The sequence below is a fragment of the Erinaceus europaeus genome, chromosome 15, assembly GCF_950295315.1.
Source record: "Erinaceus europaeus chromosome 15, mEriEur2.1, whole genome shotgun sequence".
Lineage (NCBI taxonomy): Eukaryota > Metazoa > Chordata > Mammalia > Eulipotyphla > Erinaceidae > Erinaceus > Erinaceus europaeus.
Genome location: NC_080176.1, coordinates 26,732,913 through 26,745,525, shown reverse-complemented (window position 1 = coordinate 26,745,525; position 12,613 = coordinate 26,732,913). Strand labels below are relative to the sequence as shown.

At 62.2% G+C, this 12,613-nt stretch overlaps 3 protein-coding genes across 5 annotated transcripts; 2 read left to right on the top strand and 1 right to left on the bottom strand.

Moving 5' to 3' along the window:
* Nucleotides 1–138: 138 nt before the first annotated feature.
* FIS1 (fission, mitochondrial 1) lies at nucleotides 139–3,469 on the top strand. The gene is made up of 5 exons (XM_007517984.3): nucleotides 139–294; nucleotides 929–1,061; nucleotides 2,614–2,690; nucleotides 2,965–3,070; nucleotides 3,231–3,469. Exons 1-5 carry the CDS (start codon nucleotides 250–252, stop codon nucleotides 3,326–3,328), a joined length of 459 nt encoding a protein of 152 aa, XP_007518046.1. The 5' UTR covers nucleotides 139–249; the 3' UTR covers nucleotides 3,329–3,469.
* A 157-nt stretch (nucleotides 3,470–3,626) lies between these two features.
* Nucleotides 3,627–7,650, top strand: CLDN15 (claudin 15). Of its 2 annotated transcripts, none has more exons than XM_060173437.1 (6): nucleotides 3,627–4,452; nucleotides 4,582–4,843; nucleotides 5,906–6,070; nucleotides 6,169–6,250; nucleotides 6,316–6,432; nucleotides 6,508–7,650. In XM_060173437.1, exons 1-6 carry the CDS (start codon nucleotides 4,411–4,413, stop codon nucleotides 6,626–6,628), a joined length of 789 nt encoding a protein of 262 aa, XP_060029420.1. In that variant the 5' UTR covers nucleotides 3,627–4,410; the 3' UTR covers nucleotides 6,629–7,650. The 2 variants fall into 2 exon arrangements, with proteins under 2 accessions (XP_060029420.1, XP_007517993.2); XM_007517931.3 differs by having other exon boundaries at nucleotides 4,546–4,843.
* Nucleotides 7,651–8,018: 368 nt separating this feature from the next.
* ZNHIT1 (zinc finger HIT-type containing 1) lies at nucleotides 8,019–12,344 on the bottom strand. 2 transcript variants are annotated; one of them, XM_016185948.2, is made up of 5 exons: nucleotides 12,187–12,332; nucleotides 11,903–12,035; nucleotides 8,636–8,806; nucleotides 8,413–8,492; nucleotides 8,019–8,335 (listed from the first exon to the last, which is right to left on the bottom strand). In XM_016185948.2, the coding sequence occupies exons 2-5, from the start codon at nucleotides 12,021–12,023 to the stop codon at nucleotides 8,144–8,146; spliced, it is 564 nt and encodes a 187-aa protein (XP_016041434.1). In that variant the 5' UTR covers nucleotides 12,024–12,035; nucleotides 12,187–12,332; the 3' UTR covers nucleotides 8,019–8,143. The 2 variants fall into 2 exon arrangements, with proteins under 2 accessions (XP_016041434.1, XP_007517992.1); XM_007517930.3 differs by lacking the exon at nucleotides 11,903–12,035 and having other exon boundaries at nucleotides 12,187–12,344.
* Between the last annotated feature and the right edge of the window lie 269 nt (nucleotides 12,345–12,613).

Genomic DNA, 12,613 nt, shown 5'->3' with positions numbered 1-12,613 from the left:
CAGACAAGACACCGGTCGGCACGAGTGGGCGGGGCCGCTCGGAGCATGCGCAGCAGCCTCCCGTGCGCGCACTCTTGCGTGGGCAGGAAAGGGAGGGCAAAGCCTCCTCTGCGAGAGGCGATTGGCTACGGGAAGGCGAGGCGGCCTGCTTCCTCCTGGCACCGGAAGTGGCTATCCACTTCGGCCTGTGGGCTATGGGAATTGCGGCCCGGTAGTAGCTCAGGTGTGAGGCGAGCGGGGGCTGCGGCCATGGAGGCCGTGCTGAACGAGCTGGTGTCTGTGGAAGACTTGCTGGTGAGGCCTGACCCGGGGGGGAGGGGAGAGGAAGGTGCAGGCAGGCGCGTCGGGCCCGGAGACCCCGCCCGAGGCTAAATCCTCTTCCTAGTATCAGCTCCGGTGAGAGAGCCTGACTACACTTCCCGGCAGCCCCTGCGGCGCCTATCCCCTAGCCGGGGCGCCGCTTTGCCCCGGGAGCTGATGGGAGTCGTAGTTTCCCATGCTACTGCTTCGCTGTCGGCTAGGAAGCTGGCCTGGAAGACTGACAGTGCCCGTTGCGCACAGGGCAGGTAGTCAGGGCGCGGGCATCGCGTCCTGAGTGCTCCTTCACGGGCGGGAGGCGTCTAGCTGGCCCCCGAAAACTTAGAGCTACCACCACCGAGCCCAGCGCGGTGCATTGTGCACCGGGCAGCATCACAGGCCGACGTGACGCTGGCGGCAGATGCAGTTTTTCCACCGGGTGCGGTGGCCGTGGGTCAGCCGGACATACAGACTGTTTACTGTCCCGGCAGACAGGCTGTCAGCTGATCCGGGAGCCGCCGCGAGGTGACAAGCATCTTGCCCGGTGCCACCAAGGGAAGGGACCGCAGTGGGGGGTGTCCAAGGAGGGCGCCCCGCCCCCTTCCAAGCCCCTCTCCCCTTCCACCCGCAGAAATTTGAAAAGAAGTTTCAGTCAGAGCAGGCTGCCGGCGCCGTGTCCAAGGGCACCCAGTTTGAGTACGCCTGGTGTCTGGTGCGCAGCAAGTACAACGACGACATCCGTAAAGGCATCGCGCTGCTGGAGGGTGAGGCCCCGCCACGCCTCCCGCTGCCCCTGATCTGCCCCGCGCCCTCCCTGCTGTGTGGGCAGCTATCCCCGTCACCGCCGACAACAAAGGGCTCTGTGGAGCCTGGCTACTGCACTGTTTAGCCAAAACAGTCCCTGGAGGACTTTGGTGACTTGTAGCCCAGCCCTGGGGCCGGGGCCCTGTCTGGAGGTCACGTGGCTAATGGGCTGGCATAGGGCCAGCAGCCCTCCGCACCAGTTACTCAGCGCTTGTCTTGAAAACCTGATTTTTTTTTTCCTTCGGGGGTGGTGTGTGTGTGTGTGCTGTGAAAAAGTGCAGAAGACACCCCATCAGATCTCTCGTAGCTTGGGAAGGGGCCACCGTTAGAAGCACAGCCCTGAATCTGACATTTCTCTGCTCGCCTTCTCTTGATCAGATAATTGTATAAAAGAGCAAGAGTCTGGGGTCAGAGGTGGCTGGCCTGGCAGAGTGAGCGCACGCTTTGCCCTGTGCACAGGCTTAGGTCCAAACCCCTGACGTCACAGAGCATCGTGAAAGAGGGTGTCGCAGGAGCACCGGGGCATCCCACTTCTGTCTCCCTCCATCTTAGTCAGGCTGGTGAAATAGCTCACTCAGCACACTGCTCTGTCGTGTGTCACCCCGGTCTGAGCCCAGTGAAGGAAGATTGGGTCCTGTGGTCTCTTCACTGTTTCTACCTCTATTAAAAAAAAATTCTGGGAATGGTGGAATCATGTAGGCAGGGAGCCCCAGGGAAAACCCTGGCAGCAAAGAAAAGCAAAAACAAGAAGCTGCCACCGTACTTGTACATTTGGCCTGCTGGGATTGTCTCCAGGCTTCCTCTGAAGAACAGCTGTGGAAGCCATCTCTGTGCTGCCTGGCTGGTTGGGTGAGAGGGGACTTGGGAAGACATAGACACACCTGCAAAACCACTTAGCCATGGGCCCGGGGCATGGAGCATGCTGAGCACGTCAGCCATGGGAAGTCAGGTGGCGTCACTTGGGGGAGGCTGGCTAGGGGTGAGTTCTGAGCTGACATTTGTTTATTCCCCAGAGCTCTGCTCAGCTCTTGGCTTCTGGTGGTGCTGGGGATTGAACCTGGGACCTCTGGTGCCTCAGGCTGGGTCTGACTTTTAAAGAGAAAGGTGTACAACTTGATTACATTAAGAGACCAGAGGATCTCTCTGTCCTCTGCATGTGGGGCTGAACCCAGGATCGCAGGTCCTGTCTGCGAGTCCATGGAGCATCTTGCCCAGCAGGAGCGGGGCCCACAGCCTCTCCAGTTTTGACCTCCCCTGGCTTAGCCCAGAGGCTTTCCCTCAGGCCTGTGGCGGGGTTGAGGGGCTCCGAGTAGGGTGAGGGGTCTCTGGGACATGTGCCAAGAAAGACGTGGGTTTGTCTCCTGAAGTCTATTTTTAACACGAGAGAGACCAGAACTCTGCTCAGCTCGGGATGAAGTGGTGCTGGGGACTAAGCCCAGGACCCCGACCTTGGGCAGGGCAGAGGTTGTGTGTCAATACTGTGTCGTGTGTGTCTTCCCCCCCCCCCCCCAGAGCTGCTGCTCAAAGGGAGCAAGGAGGAGCAGCGGGATTATGTCTTCTACCTGGCTGTGGGGAACTACCGGCTCAAGGTGAGGTGGGCAGCCCCACACAGGCCCTGGCCCAGGGGCACTCCTGGAGGAGTGAGACCAACTGCCGAGGGTGTGGGGAGCCAGGTGTCAGTGGGGTGCAGTCTGGGGCCGGGGCCTTATCTGCCCTGGCTTATCACCCCCACATGGTTGGGGTTGGGATGGTTTGTGGACTCTACTCTGTCGGGCGGGGCCCCGGGAGGAGCTGGAGGGAGGGAGGAGCCCTGGGCAGCCCCACAGTATGGGGGTGACTGGGGTCTGGATGTCCATGGGGCAGGAGTACGAGAGGGCCCTGAAGTACGTGCGGGGGCTGCTGCAGACTGAGCCCCAGAACAACCAGGCCCGCGAGCTGGAGCGCCTGATTGACAAGGCCATGAAGAAAGGTGACCCCCTTCCCCAAAGCGGCTGAAGCCCGTGTCCCCCAGCCTCTCCCCACCCCAAGCCTGGGGTCCAGCTTCAGCTTCCCCTTCCTCCAACCTGAGGACCCCAGGTGGGAGGGCAGGAGGGTGTGGGCCTGGCCTAAGCTTTACCCCCCACCCCCAGATGGCCTGGTGGGCATGGCCATCGTCGGCGGCATGGCCCTGGGTGTGGCGGGCCTGGCTGGACTCATCGGACTCGCCGTCTCCAAGTCCAAACCCTAAGCGACTCAGCTCTGCCGAGGGACAGACAGAACCGCAGGGGACAGGGATGGGGCACTTGCCCTGAAGCCCTAACCACCACCCCCCCCCCAGCCCCATCGTGTGCTCAGAGGCATGTAAATAAAGCTAGGCCTCAGCTTGGGAGCCTCTTGTGTCCCTTCAGGAAGGGCTGGGTGGGGGGCTTGCGCCATCCCCCAGTGGGTGTGGGGGTGCTTTGTCCACTGCTGCCCAGGCCGCGCCCCTTCCTTCCGCCCCCCATGGCCTTGAGCAGTGACAGCTGAGCCCAGAGAATGCGCCTGGCCCACCTCCGGCCATGATTTATGTGCCTCGCCTCTGACCCACTCGGCTGCACAGCGAGTGGAGTTTTCCACACAGGGGGCGCCCTCCTCAGCTTCCTCCAGACCTCTGCCCTGTCTCCAGTCCCCCTTCCGGCTGTGGGGGGGGTCAGCAGGGTGGGTGGCAGGGCCGTGCCAGGCTCCGGCATGGGGGGAGCTCTTCCCACCACATACCTCACTCCTCTGCCAGCCCGGGGGTGTGGGGTGGGGCTCCCCAGCAGGAGCTGCCGGGTGCAGGTGGACCCTGGGGTCCCTGGCCCCTGAGGCCGGAGTTGCAGCCAAGCTGTGCAGGTTCCGAGCAGGAAGCGAGACCCCAGGGAACTGTCCCAATAGGTGACAGGTGCTTACCGGTGCGGGCGGGGCAGCGCGTCCATCCAACTGATAGAGCCACTGACGTCACTAGAAGTCTGACCATCCCAAACCTGTCTGTGACTTGCCCAGAGGGGAGAGCCAGGAAGCTGGGGCTTGTGGAGTGCAGCCAGGATGGCCTCTAGCTCTCCAAGCCCTGGTCTGAAGCCTTCGTGGCAAACTCCCAGTTGAGGGGTGATTCTGGGGTACAGGGCTGCAGTCCACCGACAGGTGGTGGGGTGGGGCTTGGACTGGGTTCCCCATCGACAACCCATTTCCTGACTCTTCTTGCCCCAGTCCCTGGGCCTTTGACTCTTGCTTCCAGCATCCAGAGACACTGTCCCATACCTGGCCCCCCAAAAGCTGAGTCAGTCAGATGCTTCCCCTTGGTTCCCGTGGGGAATGGGGGGCCCCTCCTTGGCGGCATCCGTTGGTCACTCCCGGGTGAGCCTCCCCCACCCTCTCGGGGCGGGGAGCTGGCGGGGGAGGGGGTGGACTTTTGGCCCGTTTGCTTACTCCATCCCGGCGGGCTGGCAGCTCTGCAGCTCACTCCTGGGGCCACCCTGTGCGCAGAGACCCAGAGGGACGCTGAGGGGACCCCCACCCGCCCCCCACGGCATGTCTGCGGCCCTGGAGACGCTGGGCTACCTGCTGGCCGCGCTGGGGCTGCTGATGCTGGGAGCCAGCCTCCCACACAGCCAGTGGCGCGTGTCCACCGTGCACGGCAGCGTCATCACCACCAACACCATCTTTGAGAACCTGTGGTACAGCTGTGCCACCGACTCCATGGGTGTCTACAACTGCCGCGAGTTCCCGTCCCTGCTGGCCCTCTCCGGTAGGCCGGCTGGGCGCAAGGCTGCCCACGTGGAGGCCCCGGGTGGGCGGGCGCTGCAGGGACTCCATGGACAGGCGGGGGCCTCTGTGCCATCGGGGTTGGGGCGGGGGAGTCTTAGCCAGTCACCTGGGTGTGCTGGGGCGAGGAGGGTCCCCCGCCTGGAGTCCGCACAGTCCCATGGCCTTGGTGGGCTTCCTGTTGGGGCAGCCTTTTGGGGCTCCAGGGGCTGCAGCTTCAACCTGGAAGTGGGTACCTCTTGCCCTGCAGTTTCGGGGTCCTGCCATTGACCGGGCCAAGGGGGGGTCACAGCCCCTCCCCCTTGGTGTTGTGTCTGTACCCAGAGACCCTGGGCTACATCTGCGGGCAGGTGACCCCCCCCCCACACCTTGTAGAGCTGAGGCCCGCTCCATTTGGGAGCCTGGAGGTGGGCAGCTCACAGCCCAGCCCGCCTGCCTCCCCCATCTACCCACTGACAGGGGATGCCCCCCCATGCTGCTCTGAGCCCACAGAGATACACAAGAGGGCTGGTCACCCTCATTTGGCCCTGATGTTGGGGGCAGAGGCTGAAGATTGATTCCAGGGCCTTGCTGGGGGGGGGGGGGGAGGAAAGGGTCTGGACTGGTTCCCTCACCCCGGCCCCTTGGAGTTTCCCCCTTACTGTCCCTCACCTCCCAGGTGGTTTGCCCCAAGTGGGGGCGGCCCAGGTGGAGGAGGGCGGGTGCAGAGTGATAGGCTGGAAGCCAGGCCGTGCTCCGAGAACTTTGTCCGTCCCCCCCCCCCCACTCTGCCGCTTCTCCAAGCAGTGGCCCCGCCCCGCCTGGGAAGAGGTGCAAGGTCCTTAGGGAGCTCACAGTGCGGGACATCCGGCCACTGCAGCGCTGACAGGGAAAACGAGGCAGGGAGGCTGGAGCTGGGCTGCCCCGCCCCCGTGGCCCTGCTGCCCCCTGCCGGCCACAGGGCCTGGGCACCTCGCGGGGGACACAAGTGCTGAATTCCCGCAGTCACCCTAGCTGACTCGGGTGCTGGGGCGGGGCTGCGACCCACGGGCACCCCCCCCCCCAGGGTACCTGCAAGCCTGCCGCGCGCTGATGATCACCGCAGTCCTCATGGGCGGTCTGGGCGTATGCCTGGGTGCGCTGGGCCTGCGCTGCACCAACATCGGGGGGCTGGCGCACCCCACCAAGGCCAGGCTGGCGGCCACTGCGGGGGCCCTGCACATTCTGGCGGGTAAGGGGGCCCCATCACGCCCCGCCTCACCCAAAGCCCCGCCCACCTGCCCAGGACTGGCCCCTCCCTCCCGGCTGCCCCCGCCCTTCTCCCCGCAGGGCTCTGCGGTCTGGTGGCGGTCTCCTGGTACGCCGCCAACATCACACGCGAGTTCTTCGACCCCCTGTACCCTGGGACCAAGTGAGTGTGGGGGCCGCCCGGGGGGCTGCTGGGACCGCGCTCTCGCTAGCCCGCTGTCCCCCCAGGTATGAGCTGGGCCCCGCCCTCTACCTGGGCTGGAGCGCCGCGCTGCTGGCCCTGCTAGGCGGCCTCTGCCTCTGCCTGAGCTGCTGCGGTGCCCGCGACGCCAACCCCGCCGCCAGGTACGACCCTGCTCGGGGTGCGGGTGCGGGTGCGGGTGCAGGACGATGAGCCCACCTGACGGCCCCACCCCGCAGGGCCTGGCTGCCCTACAAGGCCCCCAGCAAGCCCGCCGCCAGCCTGCCCGGCCGCCAGGCCGCCACCTCGGACGAGCTGGACAGCAGCTTCGGCAAATACGGCAAGAACGCTTATGTGTAACCTCGGACCCGGGGCCAGGGGCCAGGTCTGCGCCCCGCAGGAATTCAGCCACACTGAGCTGAGCTGTCAGAGGGCGGCGGGAGACACAGCAGTTCTGTACAAGACTCTTAGGCCTGAGGCTCCGGAATCCCAGGTTCAATCTTCAGCACCGCTGTTTGCCAGAACTGAGTAGGGCTTGGGTTTTTTAAAAAAGGAAAACAATAATAATAATAAAAAAAAAAAACCCTAAAACGCTCAAATAGTAGTTTCGAGTCAAGCAGGTGGTGGCTGGGACAGACCATAGGTTGGCGCCTGTCCCCCCCTGCCACTCCCGAGCTGTCTCATCTGGAAGGAGAATTTGGGAAGGTGCCACCACCAGACCCCGCGTGAAGTGACTTTAAAGGGCAGACACAGCCCACTGGGGGAAGCACATGCCTTGTATGAACAAGGCCCAGGTGTGAGCCCTGGCACTGGATGAAGGAGCTGCAGCACCGGGGGAAGCTTGGGCTGAGTTCTAAGTTAAAAGGTTAGTCAGGGAAACTGTGAGAGGCCGACTCATCACGGCCCTGATGTGGTGGGTATGGTAGGTGGGCTCTGACCAAATCCGCCTGAGTGATGCTCTGGCTCTTGTTAAGAAACCACCAGAGACCCCAGGTTCAATCCTTGGCACCACCATAAGCCAGCACTTAACAGTTAAAAAAAATCAGGCCCAGGTGGCACTCGGCTGAGTGCACAAGTGAGACCAGCGCAAGGACCCAGGTTCAAGCCTCCAGGCCCCATCTGCAGGGGGAAGCCAGGGTGGTTGAAGGTCTCTATGTCCTCCTTCCCTGTTTCTTTCTGTCCCATCAAATTAAATTGTAAAACAGAAAAACCTACCATCTAGACTGGTGTGTGGTTAATGGTGAGGAAGCCCACCCAGCCTGGGGAGGGGGTGAGCCTGCTGACTGAACACGACTGTAGCTGAACCTAAGTTCAAGTCTGTAAGTGTTGAGACTGACGTGGACTCTTGGCCGTCTGGAGAATAAACTCCTCTCTTTCACCCATCCGGGCTTCAGTCTCCTCAATATCCGGCAGAATTCCTTATCAGTGTCTCTCGTTCTCATTTAAAATATAAATCATTTCTCCTTTCTCTACCCTCAGCCGTGCTCAGTTCTGGCTGATAGTGGTGCTGGGAACTGAACCTGGGGCCTCAGGCAGGAGTCTGTGTCACTGGGTTCTTTTCACTTCGCCTGCAGGGCTATCACTGGGCTCTGCTCCGTGGCTCCACCCTGCCCGGGGCCCCTCTTCCTTTTCATAGAGGCGACATCCACAGCGTTGCCCCATCCATCACTCCTGAAGCCCCCCTCCCCCATCGTATGGGGTCCCGGGGCTTAAACCTGGGTCCTTGAGTACGGTAACCTGTGCGCTCTACTGCTTGAACCACCACCACACGACACTTTTAATAAACAGATATTTAAAAAGAACAAGGAAATGAAGGGAGAAGGCGGGGCTGGGGGGTCCTCTCCGTGCGGGGGCTGCGCTGGGGGTCCGCCGGCCTCACACGGTCCACTTGAGGCAGCGGGTCTCCTGGTGGGCGCCCAGGCAGCGCACGGTGCAATAGCGGGCGCCGCAGCTCACGCACGTGTAGGGCGACGGGAAGCCGCACACGGCGCAGAAGGGGCGCTGGGGCCGTGCGGGGGGGCCGGCGCAGGCCGTCAGGTAGTTGGGGCCCTCGGCCGCGTTCAGGTTCTGCAGGGCGGCGGGAGGGGGATCAGGCCGCCCTACCCGGCCTGGGGGTCCCCGCCCCCGCCCGCAGCGCCCCTCACCTGCTCCTCCAGCAGCGCCTGGAAGTTCTTCCGGAAGCGTAGTTTGAAATGGTCGCCGCGAGTTTTCTTCTTTTTCTTCCCTGGCGGGTGCCAAGAAAAACCCTACCCTTGACGGGGGCTGCTGGGCGCCCCCCCCCCCGGCCCTCCCAGCCTCCCGGGAGCCCCCAGGTCTGCTCCGAAGCACAAGGGGACACTGCGGCGCGGCAGGGGCGCCCGGCCTCACCCGTGTCCGCGTCGTCGTCGAACTGCGGGAGGCGCTTGCCCAGCTGCGGGAGCCCCGCGTGCGGGTCGTCCTGGAAGTTGTCGTTCTCCAGCGCCTCCAGCTGCCGGTTGATGCGGCGCTGCCGGGCCGCCCGGTCCAGCACCCGCCGCTGCCCCGGGTCCTGGGAGCGAACTGCGGGGCGGGTGTCAGGGTGCCGGGTGCCGGGTGCCGGCTGCCGGCTGGGGGGGGGGGCGCCCTGCCCCCCCAGACCTTGGCCTTTGTGCGGCAACACCCGCCCATCCAGGAAGCTCTTAAAACCGTGGGTCTGAGAGAGAGCACTGTGGTTCTGCAAAAGACCCTCCTGCCTGTGGCTCTGATCTGGGGTCCCAGGTTCAATCCCCAGCACCAGAGCTGAGCAGGGCTCAGGTTATAAAATAGGGGGAACTGGAAAGAGGAGTCGGGTGGAGCTCTGGGCTCTCAGGCATGAGGCCCTGAGTTTGATTCTCCCCACTGATGCCACTGAGGCTCAGCTGTCTCCTTGTGAATAAGAAAGCAGGCCGCCCAGGGCCCCCACCAGACCCGTTGGCTGAAGCCCCTGCTCGCTCGCTGTCTGCTTGGTGCTGAGCCCTGGGCCCCGGCCAGCTTGTAACTGCAGCTGGAAAGACTCCAGAGCACCTACCTGAGTGACACCCCATGTGGCACAGGTCGCCCCAGCTGGTGCCCTTCCTCGCTTCCTGTCACCTCAGCCCTGGGCTGGGCCACAACTCTGGGGGACGGTGAAGAGTCCCCACCCTGTGTGCCCCCAAACCCCACCAGGGGCTCAGCACCCCTGGGCTGCCCCCCTTTCTGTCTCACGCTCTCCTGGGGATCCTGGGGGGGGCTCTCTCACCTGCAGGATGATGACCTCAACAGAGACTTTTGGTCCAGAACCTTCTCCTGAGCTCCAGACCACCCCCCCAGCTGCTCCCCCCCAAACTTCCCTGTCACCAGGGGCCATTTTCAGGTTGAAAGGCAGAGAGAGACACCCCACACCACAGTGCCCCTGGCCCCGGGGGGCCAGGGTCCAACCCTGGGAGCAAGTGGCAGGGTGGGCCACCTCCTGGCTGAGCTATCTGGGCTGTGCCCAGGCCCCTCAGTGCAGGGAGCACACTCCCTGCCTCCCACCAACCAGCCTCTCCTGCTCCCACAGAGCCCCCCTCCCCCTCCACAAAGCAGAGGCATGGGGATGGGGTTTGGGGGCTTGCAGGTAAGGGGTCCCCATGGGATGGGCGGGCTTCAGGTGAGACAGTGAGGCTGCTGGCTTGGGGGGAGGAGGAAGCACAGTCGGACGGGGAGGACCAAGTACCACCTTCTGGAAGGCTCTCGGGGCAGCAGCCATGGGGTAAGACCTGGCTGAGGGAGGGGTCAGTGTGTGTGGGGGGGTCAGGCCTGGGGACAGCATGAGGGGGCTCCTGGCAGGGAGACTGGGGTGTCCCAAGTCCCCTACTGAAGCTGTGTGGCTGGAACAGAAAGGAGAGGAGCAGGGAGCTGGCTGGCTGGCTATTAGAATCTTTCTTACCTTTAGTGTCTGCCTGCCCTTTCTCCAATATCCATCTCTCTCTCTCTCTCTTTACTTGCTCAACTCTGGCTGATGGTGGTGCCTGGGACTTAACCTGGGACCCCAGAGCCTCAGGCAGGAGAGTCTGTTTGCAGAACCATGATGCTCCCTCCCACGCCCAATTAATTCTTTTTTTATTTAGAGAGAAAGAGAACTGAGAAACAGAAAGAAAAGATGCCACAGCCCTGCCCAACCATCATGGACACCTAGGTTCTGTTCACGCTGCTGAGAAAGCCAGTCCCAGCTCCAGCCCTCGCCGCCCACCTCCCACCCCGGATGCCCACCCCAAACTGTGCAGAGCACTCCCGTCCCCTGCGTGTGAGGTGAATATCAATGTCTTGCTAAGTAAAATGACAACTAAACTCAGAAAGGTCCTAACCCCCTTTCAACCCAGGAGGATAGAGTCCTGCTGGGGGGGAGGGGCGGCACCAGGTGGGGAGCAGGGGCAGGGGCCCCGTCTTCCCAGCTACCAGCTCTGTGAACAATGAATGACAAGTGATGCCGAGAGACACACAAAGACACAGGTTCAGGTGTGGATCCATCCGGATCAATCTGATCCAGTGGCCACACTTCCAGCCCCTGGGGCCACCGGCTGCCACAGTCAACTGTGCTGCTGTAAGGACAAGTCCACAAAGTTCTACCGGTTGAAGCCAGAAAGGCCTTCCTGAAAGATAAGTTCTTTTGGTAAACCCCCCCCCCCCAAAGCCTTTGACATCAATCTACCAGCCTCCCCTGTGTCCAGCCTCACCGCCAGTGGATCTGTCACCACCCCTCCAGTCCAGGGCTGTGAACCCCACTCCCTGAGAGGTCTGCTTTTGAGAAATGAAAAGCAAGGACGCCCCACCATCGAGAGAACTAATAAGACCCAGGAGGTGGCAGTGGGTCAGATGCTGGAGTCTCAAGCTTGAGGTCGATTCTGGCTGTGACTGTGCCGGAGGGATGCTGTGCTCCTCTCTCTCATTAATAAAGACATATTAAAAAAGGGGGGGTGCACCTGGTTGAGCACACGTGTGACCAAGCATAAGGACCCGGGTTCAAGTTCCCGCTCCGCACCTGCAGGGGGAAGCTTCAGGAGCAGTGAAGCAGGGCTGCAGGTTTCTGTCTCCCTATCCCCCTCTTCCCTCTTGATCTCTGGCTGTCTCTATTCAGTAAGTAAGTACAAACAATTAAAAAAAATTAAGGGGCAGGGGGGATAGCATAATGGTTATGCAAACAGACTCTCATGCCTGAGGCTCCAAAGCCCCAGGTTCAATCCCCCGCCCCACCACAAGCCAGAGCTGAGCAGTGCTCTGGTGTTTCTCTCTCTCCCTCTCTCTCTCAAAAATAAAATAAAAACAAATAAAATACAAAAAAATTAAAGAACTGGAAGAGACATTATATAAAAATAATGAAATAAAAGGGACAAGGAACCCTCAGCTCTGCCAACCCCAAACGGTCACATCACCTTCTTGCAAAGCCCACCGGCCATTCCTTCATTCGTCCTTCCTTCACCCTGCCCTGCGTCTCCCGCCTCGGGGCGAGAGGACCCCCGACTCGCCGAGTCCCTGAGGCCGCCCGGGTTTTGCAAACCGCTGCTTCAGCCGAATCCAGATCCCCCTCGGGGGCCCCACCTCCAGCCGAGCCCCCGCGCCCCTGCACCCAGAATCCAGACCCTTGGGGGCCTCCGGCGCCGGGACAGGGTCCCCGCGCACCTGCACCAAGCAGAATCGCGATCTGCCTCTCAATCCAGACGCTCTCATCCTCGGCCCAGCCCGGGAGCCGGCGGCCCAGCGGCAGCGAGAGGTGCCTGCGCGCCCGGCCGCCCTCCGCCATCCTCCGCTCAGCCTGCAACGCAACCGGCGCGTCGGTGCTGCCCGCCCCCTCCCCGCCGAGAACCGCGCTGACTGCGGGGGCCGCCCAGCCACCAGGGCCCAAAGACGGGGGACGAGACCCTGGGTCAGAACCCAAGCCCAGAACACGCAGGGGGCTCACGTACTCGAAGGTTTCTTCTCCACCATGATCACAACACAGCTGCCGGAAGTGCCTCCCGCACACGCTTCAGCGGAGAGGCGGCGTCACTTCCGGGGAAGGGGGCCGTGGGCTTTTGCGCACGCGCAAAAGGCTCGGGTGGCCTGGCTGGTGACGTGTCGTTCCCTAGGAGACAAGGAAAAAGCTGCCCTTCATCTTTGATAAGGGCAAGAGGGCTTCTGGCTTCAGTGTGGTTATATCTGTTTGTGGGGCCTCTGCCCCCACCAATTTTTTTTTTTTTTAAACCAGGGAACTGCTTAGGTCTGGCTGCTGGTGGTGCTGAGCATTGAACCTGGGACCTCAAAGCCTCAGGCAGGAAAGTGTCTTTGCAGAACCATTATGATGTCTCCAAGCTTTAATATGGGTTACCTTGATTGATTTTGCCACCAGGGCTA

What these genes read in the sequence shown, in the direction of transcription:
- FIS1 (XM_007517984.3), top strand. Translation starts at nt 250, where the DNA reads ATGGAGGCCGTGCTGAACGAGCTGGTGTCTGTGGAAGACTTGCTG. An exon ending in TGTCTGTGGAAGACTTGCTG is followed by an intron (nt 295 to 928) that starts GTGAGGCCTGAC and finishes TTCCACCCGCAG; the next exon opens with AAATTTGAAAAGAAGTTTCA. An exon ending in TGACAAGGCCATGAAGAAAG is followed by an intron (nt 3,071 to 3,230) that starts GTGACCCCCTTC and finishes CCCCACCCCCAG; the next exon opens with ATGGCCTGGTGGGCATGGCC.
- CLDN15 (XM_007517931.3), top strand. Translation starts at nt 4,411, where the DNA reads ATGGGGGGCCCCTCCTTGGCGGCATCCGTTGGTCACTCCCGG. An exon ending in CATCCGTTGGTCACTCCCGG is followed by an intron (nt 4,453 to 4,545) that starts GTGAGCCTCCCC and finishes GCGGGCTGGCAG; the next exon opens with CTCTGCAGCTCACTCCTGGG. An exon ending in GACGCCAACCCCGCCGCCAG is followed by an intron (nt 6,433 to 6,507) that starts GTACGACCCTGC and finishes CCCACCCCGCAG; the next exon opens with GGCCTGGCTGCCCTACAAGG.
- ZNHIT1 (XM_016185948.2), bottom strand. Translation starts at nt 12,023, where the DNA reads ATGGCGGAGGGCGGCCGGGCGCGCAGGCACCTCTCGCTGCCGCTGGGC. An exon ending in CGCGATTCTGCTTGGTGCAG is followed by an intron (nt 8,807 to 11,902) that starts GTGCGCGGGGAC and finishes CCCGCCCCGCAG; the next exon opens with TTCGCTCCCAGGACCCGGGG. An exon ending in CGACGACGACGCGGACACGG is followed by an intron (nt 8,493 to 8,635) that starts GTGAGGCCGGGC and finishes GGCACCCGCCAG; the next exon opens with GGAAGAAAAAGAAGAAAACT.